The sequence below is a fragment of the Haliaeetus leucocephalus genome, unplaced genomic scaffold (genome assembly GCF_000737465.1).
Source record: "Haliaeetus leucocephalus isolate CR32 unplaced genomic scaffold, Haliaeetus_leucocephalus-4.0 Scaffold135, whole genome shotgun sequence".
Lineage (NCBI taxonomy): Eukaryota > Metazoa > Chordata > Aves > Accipitriformes > Accipitridae > Haliaeetus > Haliaeetus leucocephalus.
The window spans coordinates 1,121,248-1,134,485 of record NW_010972571.1 but is presented as its reverse complement, the minus strand read 5'-3'; the positions used below and the strand labels follow the sequence as shown (position 1 = coordinate 1,134,485).

At 37.1% G+C, this 13,238-nt stretch overlaps 1 protein-coding gene across 1 annotated transcript in view; it reads right to left on the bottom strand.

Moving 5' to 3' along the window:
• PLCL2 (phospholipase C-like 2) overlaps nt 1-13,238 on the bottom strand; it is a 47,796-nt gene that overhangs the window by 28,813 nt on the left and 5,745 nt on the right. The window contains exon 2 of the mRNA XM_010585895.1: nt 12,848-13,051. Coding sequence (XP_010584197.1) covers nt 12,848-13,051 — 204 coding nt within the window. The remainder of the gene's footprint in view (nt 1-12,847; nt 13,052-13,238) is intronic.

Here is a 13,238-nt window from a genome sequence, read left to right as displayed (position 1 = left end):
CTGTATTATTACATATTGTCCCTGCCTTAAAAAGCATGACGACAATGGTTAGAAATCAAACCAATTCTTGCTTCAAACTGATGGAACTGTGCTGCTAACAGTACCATTCACCACTTATGTGACTGTGTCTTCACAAACCAAATGAAAAAGTCATATACTTAAAAAATATATCTATCCTTTCTCAACAAAATAGAACTCTCACATTAAGAAAGACAGTTACTGAAAATTTAAAAAAGAATATACATCACTAGACTACCCTTTAGGCTTATTTTTATGTTGCAAAGCTTTGTTAAGTCTGTTTTGTTGTTTTATGAAAGAGGTAAGTGCTATGAACTAACACTGAGTATATCTATGCACATATACAAGTGCTCACATGTATGTACACATGCATGTATTTGAGACCATTCATTCAATTTCAGCTTAATTTGAAAAAGTAAAGATCTATTTCTACCAGGCTCATGAAGACAGGTCTTCTGGTAGAAGACAGAATATCCTGTTTATGCACCCAGCTTAGGGAAAAGATGTAGATTGAACTCAACCCTAAATATTTTAAACATCACATTTAACAAAGAATACAGACCTCAAGAAAGGCATCTTTAAAAAAACCCAAGATTTATTAATTCCTCTGCATGTGGAACTGGTTAGCAGCACACCAAGAGAGACATCAGATGCCTTTTAAAATGGAAAAACCAGCCAATGATAAACTGGGTCTGGCTGATGAAACTCAGTGAGAGAAAACACCTTCACTGACAGAGTTGCAACACCAAGGATGAGCTTTATTTTTAGCAAGTAAAGCACACTACACATTTACATTTCGAAATCTGTGAATATGTGTTGCCAATACTGTTAGACCTACATTCCAGCAGTAAAATTGAAACCATACTTACAGTAGGTATAAACCAAATCTTTATTAAAAGGGCTCTCTCCAAAATGCTGCTCACATTCTCCTTTCGCCTCAAATCTCAGTATATTAGATATACTTCTGAAACCACAAACTACACCATTTCTGAAAACAGTTTAGTATTCAGTGGCCAAACCGGTGCTCTTAACAGTAGTAATAAAAATGCAATTTGCATTTTCCAGACATTTTATTAAGCCCAGAATAGCACAAATAGCACCAATAGCAAATAGCACTTCATAAAAAAGGAAACCAACACAGGGCATCACCGACTACAACACATAAACTGCTAATAGTAACTGCACCATTTCAAAAGATGTGTGTGACCCAGAGAGGGTCAGAAGTTGCTACCATTGCCCCAAGCAATAACAGCAAGTAAAGGAACTCTGGTAGGGACAGCATATAAACACTTCTATTCTCAAGAACCATTATATGTACCAGGAACTCAAACAAAATATGTTCAGTTCTAATTAAATATATGTACAAACTATATCCAAGCAGTCCACTATTCAATATCAATGCACCAGAAGGCATTTTTGTTGTGGCACTGAAACAAGCAAAAGAATTGTTCTTAGTCCTTTCAGTGACAACTGCCATGGTCAGTTTGCTTTGAAGTTGCATAAAGAGTTGAACTTTATATACTGCCTTTGATTTTCCACTGGAAAAGAATGGTGTTATAGTAATAAGGAAGGAAATGACTGGAAGATCAGATTGTAAACTCGTATTAAACCTCAGAACTCAAATGAATTGTTCTAATGGTGTAGACAGCACACTGAAAGCATTCCGTCATGTCCAACTTCTAACCAGCACCACCATAAAAAACAGAAGTGGACTTCTAATAAGCAGGCGACTCATGTTCACGTTACTGAGCGCAGTTCAAAATGCAATAAGCCTTGACAAAAACCTTATACCTACCACCCTTGAGACTGCTAGCACCACTAGATCAGTGCTACTCAGTTTCCAAGAGTAAAGGGTCCTCCAGTTCAAACAGGAGTGATACACAACAAAGAAATATGTTGAAGTGATTGCAAAATAGCATCTAAACAGAAGGGACAATATACTTTTCTCTGTCCCGAGTTCAAGTTGCAGTCTTCCAGGAGACCTCTTAGCAGAGCTTTAAAATATCTGAAGAATACCTTGCTAGGTTGCATGGAAAAGATAACTGAAAGAAGATAGCTGAACAGTTTTCCAACTTTCTGACAACTACTACTGACAAGTGATGAGACAGGAAACAACCTGCAAAGGTCCCGGCAGAACAGATTTTTATTATTTTTCTTTTAAAGTTTTTCTCCAAATCCCAGTGAAATTTTAGAAATTAACACAGCAAGACCACAGCCAGTCCACGAGTTGGGTAATTCATGTTATGTAAAGCAGGTATTGATTGGCAATAGACACACTGAACCTTGTTTAACGACAATTTCATCAAAACGCAGAGACATATGTGGGATGTACCCATGAGTCCCAAGGGGGCAGACTGAAGTCACTGCAAGGCAACTTCCGATTATCTTTGAAAGGTCATGGCAATCACAGGACATTCCTGAGCACTGGAAGAAAGCAAATTTCACTCCTATCTACAAGAAGAGTAAGAAGGAGGACTGAGGAACTACAAGCCAGTCAGCCTCACTTCAGTGCCTGGGAAGGTGGTGTAGCAAATCCTCTTTGAAACCCTCTTCCAAACACATGAAGGACAAGATGACTGGAAAAAGACAGCATGGATTTACAAAGGGGAAATCAGGCTTAACCAGCCTGACAGCCTTCTACAATGAGGTGACTGCCTTGATGGAGGAGGGGAAAGCAGTGGATGTTTTTTATTGACTTTACTGAGGCTTTCAACACTGTCTCTTGTAACATCCTCATAGACAAACTAAGGACGTTAAATAGAGGTCAGGTAAGTGGGCAGTGAGGGGGACTGAAAACTAGCTGACCAGCCAGACTCAAAGCATTGTGCTCAGCAGCATCAAGTCCATCTGAAGGACACTCACTAGTGGTGTGCCCCAGGGGTTGATACTGGAGCTACTACTGTTGAAATATCTTCATCTATCACCCGGATGATGGGGCAAAGTGCATCCTCAGCAAGCTGACAGAAGACACAAAACTTGGAGGATGCTGGATACAGCAGACAGTTGTGCTGCTACTCAGAGGGACTTTGACAAGCTGGAGAAGTGGGCTGACAGGAACCCCATGAAAAGGGTTCAGCAAAAGGAAGTGCCGAGTCCTGCACCTGGAGAGGAATCACTCCAGGCATACACCCATTCAGGCTGGAAGCTGACTGGCTGGAAAACAGCTTCAGGGAAAAGGACCTGAGTGTCCTGGTGGACAGAAGTTGAACACAGCTAAGGAAGTGCATCGCCAAAAGACTGAGGGAGGTGATCCTTCCCCTCTACTCAGCATTGGTCAGGCCACATCTGGAGTGTTCAGTTTTGGGCTTTCCGGTACAAGAAAGATATGGACTTACTGTCCAGCGCAGGGCCACAAAAAGAGTTAAGGGATTGCAGTGTCTTTTATATGAGGAGAGTCTGAGAGAGCTGGGACTGTTCAGACTGGAGCAGAGAAGGCTCAGTGGGGATTCTGGGTGGTCAAACACGGGAAGAGATTGCCCAGATAGGTTGTGGAGTCTCCCTCCTTGGTGATATTCAACACCCAACTGGACACAGTCCTGGGCAACCTGCTCTACCTGACCCTGCTTTGAGCAAGGCAGCTGGACTTGACAATCGCCAGAGGTGCCTTCCAACCTCAATGATTCTGTGTAAATAAGGATTTTAGTAAAGTTGACATCTCTAATCAAAAGAAGTTTACAGAACTCAGCTTTCTGGCTCAAGGCAACAATCAATAATAACTTCAGTATAGATAAAAATCAGCTGTGGTTTTGCCCAGACAGTCCAAAGCTGCTCTATAATGAAGAACAACTGATCTTCCTACTACCCAAGTATAGTCCAAAGCATCAAGGTAAGAAAACAAAGCTTCTAACTGCTACTTCTGTACATGCAGAGGACTCCTCACATCAAACTAAATTCACTTCAAAGCAGTAAGTTTTTAGCAAACTTGTTGTCTAAATTAGAAATTACTTCTCCAACTATGCAAGAAAATAAATTTAGCACACAAACACATGAGTCATTGAGGTTGCAAGGGACCTGGTCCAACTCCCCCTGCTCAAGCAGGGCCACCTAGAGCAGGCTGCCCAGGACCACGTCCAGATGGCTATTGAGCATTTCCAAGGGTGGAGACTCCACAACCTCTCTGGGCAACCTGTTCCCGTGCTTACCCACCCTCACAGTCAAAAAGTGTTTCCTGATGCTCAGAAAAAGCCTCCTGTTTCATTTCACGCCTCTTCTCCTGTCACTGGGCACCACTGGGAAGAGCCTGGCTCTGTCCTCTTTGCACCCTCCCTTCAGGCATTTATACACATTGATGAGATCCCTCCACAAAGCTTCTCTTTTTCAGGCTGAACAGTCCTCATAGGAGAGATGCTCCGGTCCTTCATCATCCTAGTGGTTCTTTGAAAGACTCTCTCCAGCATGTCCATGTCTCTCTTGTACTGGGGAGCGCAGAACTGGACACAGTACTCAAGTGTGGCGTCACCAGTGCTGAATACAGGTGAAGGATCACCTCCCTTGACCATAACATATATTATATATTATGCTATCGTTATACTCCCCTTTAGACTTTAAAACACTGTCTTCTTCCCAGACAAATGCAGAGGAAATTTTCATTATGTTTCCTGAACTCATTGGCATTTTATGATATAAACGTAATGCTGTACCTCAGCGACAGTGGCAGTATATCCCCCTAAGTGGGAAAAACATAGAAACAGACTCATCATTTCACTTTTCCAGCCTTCCTTTCCTCTCTCATTTCTTTTTGAGATGTTTTATATTCTATGGAACACATACATGGAACAGGGTTTTTGTCTTCAGAAAGAAGCAAGCTGAGATTATGCCATAATGCAGTGCAGGAGCATAAGGGATGAAATCCACTTACCAAAACTAACTCTTGCAGGCCCGAGAAAAAATAGGACATCATCTGTTCTTAATTCTGCAGTATCCCAAAATGAATTAGATTTCCCACAGTTCAAGAAAATTTACCAAAGGAACAAACAGTCCACAAGTTCTCCTTTAAAAAGTCTTATGTTCTTAATTCCTCATGAGTAAAGTATTTGAGAAAGATTAGGCTGAAGACAGAGTAAATAAAATAATCAGCATCTCTCTTCTGAACTGTGCACACAATGACATTAAACTCTTTTAAATCCAACAGTCATTTCTCCTTGCTTTCCTGACACTCTGGCTGTTCCACAGAAAAATGATTTTCATAATTTTTAAACTAAAGCTGATAGAATGAAAACACTATGTAAAAAGTGGACAATAAGGAAGCACATATATATGAAAGGAAAATAGCCTGTATCCATAAAAAGAAGCAGAAATTTATCATCCTTGCGAAGAAAAATAATAGGTAGTGTAAAACCATCGGTAGCAGTTCCAATAACCACAATTTCTTCACACAGGAGACAAAAATTCAAACAGAAGATTAAGAATTTATTGAGAAAGAAAAAGAGAACTACTATTAGAAATATGGAGTATATATAAGAGAAGTTGCTATGCATGTGACCTATTTTTATGCTCTTCCATAAACATTCCATTGGACTACATGAGAAACAGAACAGTAAGCTAGATGAACTCCTCTTCCTAAGTAGTCGTATTATTTTATGCTCTTATGAATACTGTGAGTCAGCCATTAGCCATAATGAGATTACTGAGAGGACACAAAAAGCTTCACCGTTCATGCTCTTAACAAAAAATGCAGAAATCTTGACTTCCCAGAAGCATCAAGTTGTCATTAACGGAGCTTTTCAATCAATGTAAAACAGCTCATACTTTACAGCACTTGGCACTGGAGTCTGAATGTCTAAAATTAGACGTTTGTTTCTGCCCTTGTGGACTGAAAAGCCCAACATAAGCTGAGGTTATCATCTGCAGCTCTGTTTTTGGAAGCATAATTGCAACCTTCAGTTTAGAATGACTGTCCTGTTATAAAACAGGAAAATAAAAACTGATAATAAGCAACACAACTCTTTTTGAAGAAATTGCCCAAGCTACTCACTATATTTTCAATCAATACTTTGTTTTCCATCAGGTTTTGTGACAGACTAACAACTACAGTGCCAGTAACTATTTAAATTCACCTCAAAAACCAGGATCTACAATTATTACCATTTATTAAACATGACAAAACCCATTACTTGGGCTATTTGCAATATTAAATTGCAATGAATGATGTTTTCCCTTAGATCTCTTCACCACTGAACTGTATCCATTTATTACCTAAATAAAGACAGTTCTAACTCTGCAGAGACTTGATAATGAAAGTAAACATACTGTACAAAGCCAGAGGCAATAATGGAAATAGTGAGAGAGTGTGTATTATCAGTATTTCAATATTGCATTTATATTGCCAGCTCTGAAACTTACTGTTTTAACACACATTGTAACAATTCACCACTCAGACTAAGAAAATTGTTTAAACTTTAAGCGCCGACATACCTCACACCTTGAGGATCTTTGCAAATCTGAGGGCATCGTTAAGTCATACATTTTCAAGAGTACTTAGCTATTTTAGCTAGTTCAAAGTTGTTGGGAGCTATACCTACTATCTCTAATCCACTTAATGGAAAAACAGCCTAATGCAAAAATCAACACAAGCAACTGTCTTCAACAGTTCTTTTCCTGTTGGAACATCAGGTTAAGTTCAACATTTACTCCACATATCAAAGAAGAGCTAAGAATTTTAAAAGGCTAAAAATTTAATAGTAACTTCATTTCAATATAATAAGCATTTGAAAAGAGACTTTATCAAATGCTTTTGGAAAATCCAACCAGACTAATCTTCTGTGTCTACATGCTTCTTGACTTCAAAGAACTCCAAGAGATTAATGAGCCCTTCACTTTATAAAAGCTGTATTGACTCTTCCCCAACACGACATGTTTCTCCATGTTTCCTCTAATTTTCTTCTTCAAAACAGTTCCTACCCATTTCCACAGTACACATGTCATCTTGTCTGATCTGTAGTTTCATGATCTTCCCTGGAAACCTCTTAAAACACTGGCACCAACTAACAACTTTGATAATCAGTTTTAAGTGAGAGGATACATACAACAATTAGCAGTTTGAATATATCAACTCTTGAGATCTTTCAGAACCATTGAATGAATATCACCTCTTTCTAGTAATTTTTTTCTCAGTCATTTCACCCTTCCTGTGTAATATCTTTTATCAGCATTTCAGTTAGAGATGAATTCTTGAATGAGTCCTTCATAAAGAGGTGTTTCATGTGAAACCTTAATCTCCACAGGTAAATGGATGCAAAAACTAATTTAGTGTTGTGGCTTTATTTCTTTTCCTGGGGCTTTCTTTTATACTTTGATCAACTAGTGGTCATACACACTCTTGGACAGGTTTCCTGTTTCTGGTATTTTCAGAAAAGAGGTTACTGTTATTTTTAAGTCTGTGCAGGTTGTTCCTGAAATTCTTCACTGTCAGCTTTCTTATATTTTTTATTTAACAATGGCAGGGTTAAATACCTATCCTGTCTTCTTCATTTGCATGTGACTTCAGCTTTTTGAAAGATGCTGCCTTCTTTTGAACGGCACCTCCTCCTTTTTGTCCTCCTCAAGTGCTTTTTGATAAGTGTTCTTTTTACTACTTCTCTTACCTTTCCATTTTAACAAGGTTGCTTATTTTTATGTAGTTATGGTCTTAAGTACAAAAGTAAGGAATAATAGCTTTTCAGAATTCTGTGTAAAGCCTAAGTTCTTTGCTTTATAAGCCAGATAATTCTAAGAGTTAAATTATAACATGGAACACCCATGGAGCTGGACTCCAGAAGACATTCTGAACCAACCAGGCAACAGAAGAGTGTTATCACAGTCTATGCCAGTCACATATTCCTCAGAAAAGGTACCAGATGGAAAAATCTGGATTTTGTTCACGTGCACAAAGCAGATAGTGGTAAGATGCTATCACGTGATTTAAAACCACGAGATCTAAAGATTGAGTTCAATCACAGGAGATTGGTGACCATCTTGAACTCACCCTTCTCTGCCACGATCAGAAATTGAGTATTTAGATCAAAAGAAAGTTACACAGAAGTTAAAGTAACCTATTTGCTCACTCCATTTTAGGAGATAACCTGGTAATTACCAGCACTGGATCTAGTATTTTTTGGTTACCCCAAAAGTTTGCAACTTTAGATGGTAATTTGTGGAACAAAGGCTACTCAGCTGAGTAACTCCGGCACATTGGTAAGCTGAGATCAACAGAAGAAAGTCTTCATCTACTTGTTCTCTCAAGATACAACTCTATAACCACAGCAGAATGACTGAAATCCCTCTTACTTCTTACTGTATTTGCAAAGTAACAATAACCGAGGACCTACATCAACAACAAGGTAACTGATACAGATTTTATGAGCTAAGCATTAACTCAAAACAGATCTGTTAATCATTCTTTTTTAGGCCCTGTGAAACAGGCAATAAATATATTCTTTGCTTCCTTCAGAATTATGAGTTTCAATCCAATACGCCTGATACAGAAGTGTCCCACCCAATTCATCTATCTTGATATCAAGATGAGTTTTAAAGGTGAAGAATATTTAGGGTTTTGAGCAGTAGCTGAAGTATGAGAGGACTATTAACATTTTACCAAAACCTTGACAATCAGTACTTTTTAGATAGTCTTTTAATAAACCCTACTAGTACCAGTCCAGTCTATAACTCTTCAAGGCATAGTGTCAAACTATCTACTTCACAATGGGATGGAAATGTTCAAGTTCAAAAGATAGGCTATCATATTTAGTTCATGACATCAGCCAAATTTGCAACTCCGTGACACGAAGTTAACTTCCACGTCATTGCATATATGCAATCTGCTGTATCAAGTCAGTAGTTGAAATGAGCCAATAATAAGGTAATTGGATTTAAGCTTACTATACAGCTGCTAATCACGAGTCATATGGTGGTTTTGAGTTTAGCAGCTTTTTTTTTTTTTGCTTTAATACCTCTCATTTTCATCATCTCACAACCCCACCACTAATAAACATAGCCCTGATCTTGAGCCTATCCCCAGGGCGTGTATACAAAATCTATTAATCTTATTTGATTTCATTTGAATCATATACAGACCTCCTATACTGTAGTAGTCTGCAGATATTTTGAATTACAACATAACCTCAACATTAAAAAAACCCCTACCACCAGAAACTGGAAAAAATGGATCTAGCAGCATTTTCTAATTAAGATTTAATAACATTTAATCCTCATTATTGTAGCAGCATTACTTTATCTTCTTTCACACAGGTACAGTTCTCTCCCTTTTATGAGTTACCTTTCCTCTTAGAAGTAAATGCCTGCTTGCAAAGTTCAGAAAACCTTATCTTCATGAGATGGGACACTTCATCCTCCAATAAGGGCAGACAGAGACAGTCAAGTTCTCAACAATATCTGGCTTCATTTGTATGATCCTCTAGCATATCTTTGCAGTGCTATTATACTCATCACTGAATAATGCTGCAGACTTAGGACAAGATATTTTTTTTTCTCTTGCCATAGCATAAATTTTTAAGGTTTACTTACTGTTTATCTTAAAGGTTATAAGACATTTAAAAAAAACCAAAAACATGCAATGGTGTGGAAGAGGCACTTGCCTTAACTCCAAGCTTCAGTCTGCAGCACTGATCAGTGATGGGTGTGATGACACCAACAGAGTGCATGCTGAAGTATCACATAAAGGAAGCTGAAGTTCATGAACGAGAGGGAAAAATAAAACATTGTTAAACAGTGAAAAGATGTTAGGGTGAAAAATACTCAGGAGCATGGAGAAGCTAGAGAAAAATACACAACTTAAACGTCTGTCTTAAAAGTTCTAGTTATATTTGTTTTTCATTATTCTGAAAAGAGACCCCAGCTCCTATAACATGGATAAAAGCAAAAGATCCTTTTATTTTCTGGGTAAACTGGTTCCAGTAATGTTGGTGACAAATTACTCATTAAATTCAAAAATACATTATTTTAACCCGTGAATAATACTAGCCTTTATCACTTATAGCTCCTCCATTAATGTAGTAGTGAATGCTAACAATTTAAGAAAGCATGTGCTATTTGTTTACATGTAAAAACCCCAAGTATCTAGTGATATGCTAATTAATTCATTATCATTTGCCTCATTGTTTCTTTAAAAAAATATATGTACCTGTTCTACACTGAAGATATTCTCACCTTTCCATGTGCTCCTGCATTACTGCACTCTTTTGTAATTATTTCAACATGGACTGACTGTCTCACTGTAAAGGTCTTACATGCTTTCTCACTTTACAGAGCAACGATGGGTCCTTTAACCACTCCCAGTATAAACAAATTCTGAATAATTAAAAATCTTGGCTGAATATTGCTTTCTGCGTTTATTATCATTTTATAAAAAGGAGAGTATTTTTGACAAATAAGAATCCCTTCATTAGCCAAAAATACCGTGAACCTGAAACAGCAGTACTTTGAGAATATCTTTACATATGCCACACTGAGAATGCACACCACGTAATGACAGCCTATGCATTTACGGAACTAACTAAGGTTTATTTAAAAAACATTTAACACAATTTCTGTTATCAACATGATTTCATACTTACAGTACTTCACACAGTGGAAGAACATAGTCATATAACTTTGACCTATATTGAGGCCTAAGCCAGCAGAAAATAAGAAAAGTAGGTAATCATTACTTTGACAGTACATCTACCTTTTCTTAATTCTGGATAAGGCTTCTCATTATTAAGCTGAATTTTACACCCACTTGTTAATTAATCATGTCAAAAAAATTCTCAAGCCAAAACCAACCATTGAGATAAAATGTGTCATTTTGAGAGCTCACTATATTAATTTACACCAAAAACCCACAAAAAGAACACTATTTACGATAGTATCGGACTCTAAACGCCTGCCACTATAGCAAATATCAATATATGAGCTAAATAGCTTCCTATGTCTTCTCCTCCCCTTGAGGAAAGGATGATATGGATGTCTCCCACTGTTTCACAATGTGCTTTCAGAAACAAGTGCTATCAGTATGGCTCCCATGGCTGACTTCATTTTCCATTATGCCCTACAGATTTTAATTGCTTAAAACCTTTTGTCAAACTGGTCAGAGTATTGGCAAGACCAAAGTTTCACAAATTGAAATGCATCTCATTATTTCAATTTATAAGTTTTATTTGACAAGAATAATCTTAATTTTTACTTATCTTCAATATCATTTAGAGCTAGAAGCACAACCATACTCTTTCTCTTTGTCTGAAATTGAGTCTTGATCCTTTATGGAAGAGGAGATGGAAAAATGCTTTGAACATGCCATTAAATAAATATTCTACAATTCTTATATATGAAAATAAAGTATACATTTCTAAAGTACACAGATATTCAAATCATGTGTAGACTACAGGATGTGGGGGAAAAAAAATGTATGTGAGAGACAAAGAGCAAACCAAACTTGGACTGTAAAGATTTCTGGAGTCATGAGCCACCCCTATCTTAGTGACATTCAAAAAAAAATTTAATCCAGACTTACAAAAAGATTTTAAGTATCTGGAATAGCTTAGTAACTAACAAGCGGCTTCACCACATTAGAACAAACTGCAGGCAGAGACATCTCCATCAACAAGACAGAACGTCATTACATACGTGTTACAGGTGTAATCCCAACAATCAAGCTTGTTTGCATCCCAATTATAGCGATATCCTATACGCTACCACTAAGAGGATACACCACTATCTTCTTGTAACTGTGCTACCATTCCAATCAAATTCTGTTGTATTTACATCATCACCAAACTACATAAACTCCACCTAATTACCAATAACTGCTTTTCAGACTTTGGTATAGCATTATTCTAAAGCTACTTTTTCTTTAGAAAGCAGTTTAAAATATAAACATGAAACTGGGCTACTGGTTTCTTTTCCTTCATTTTCTTTCTTTAAATAGTGAGGACTGTTTTTAAAACAGTGACTTGATCCTGCCAGGTGAGGTTTCTCATTTTAGCGCACAAAATTAATGCAAAATTATCCTAGAAATGTTTACTTATTGTCAGATGATGTATCAAATTAAAGAAATCATTAAATAAATAAATAAAGGCTCAGTTACTCTGTGCCAGATTACTTCAGTGGAAGTAAGGAGGACAATTCAAATCACACTTGTCTGGATCTTTTTTCCATACTTTAAATTAATGCAAGGCAGATGTAAATCAGTATTTCTCAGTGTATTAGTTCTTCCTTCCTTCTTGCAAAATGTTTAATTTCCAGTCTCTAAAGACACAATTTACATATTTACTGAAGTATAAGGGCTGAAGTTAACATTACAGCTGCTTACAGATGTAAAAATGCCTAATCAGATGAGATCTGTAAGAAAGATACAGCAAAGGAAAATGAAAAAGCATATGTAGAATTAACACTTGAAGGTGCTTATAAAACTACAATTCCTAAAAGCAGTTCCTGACATTTTTTTATTCTATGTTGAGTCAAAGCCAAAAGAAATCAAGGTCCAGAAACTGGAAAATGTAAAGTAGCAAATTAATGTAAGAGGTTTATAGATATGCAAAAAGTTTCAAGTTACTGCAAAACAGGTAAATTAATACAGACTCTTCATGTTAAATCCTCTTGATTATAACCACTTTGACTTCTGAAGTGTACAAACACTTACGTATTTGCATGCAGTGTATTAATCTCTATGTTTTACTCAATATGAAAACACTGTCAGCTGCTGTATGTTCACGGGAATGACTTTCAAGCACATGTAATGAAGCATGAAATAGGAAGTCACAGGTTAAAACAACCTTTCAAAACAGGCATGGTACTGTATATTATAAAAAGAAAGTCTTTCAAATAGCATATAAAATAACCACAAAGGACTACTCACCATGTCATACGCTGTTACAATCTTCTTCAAGACCTCTGGAACAATCCCTTGGAGCTCCATAGTTGGATACTGATCATTGAGATTCAGTACTACCAAGGGTGTATTATCAGGCCCAACCAAGCGCATAGACACTGCCAAAATGCACTGCATAAGATTTGCTACAGGAGAGAGGCCACATAATTCTTTGAATGAAACTACTGCATTCTGCAAAAAGGAAAGAAAGAGTTTCTTTTACAGTTAAATATGAATTTTAATGTCTCATTCTTTCAGGATAAAATACTTCACTGTTATAGTTGAGCTACAATGTGGAATTACCACAGCTTTTCTCTGAAGAACTGGCAGTTTTCCACAGCAACCAATATTACACATATATTTCACCAAAAATGTTAAA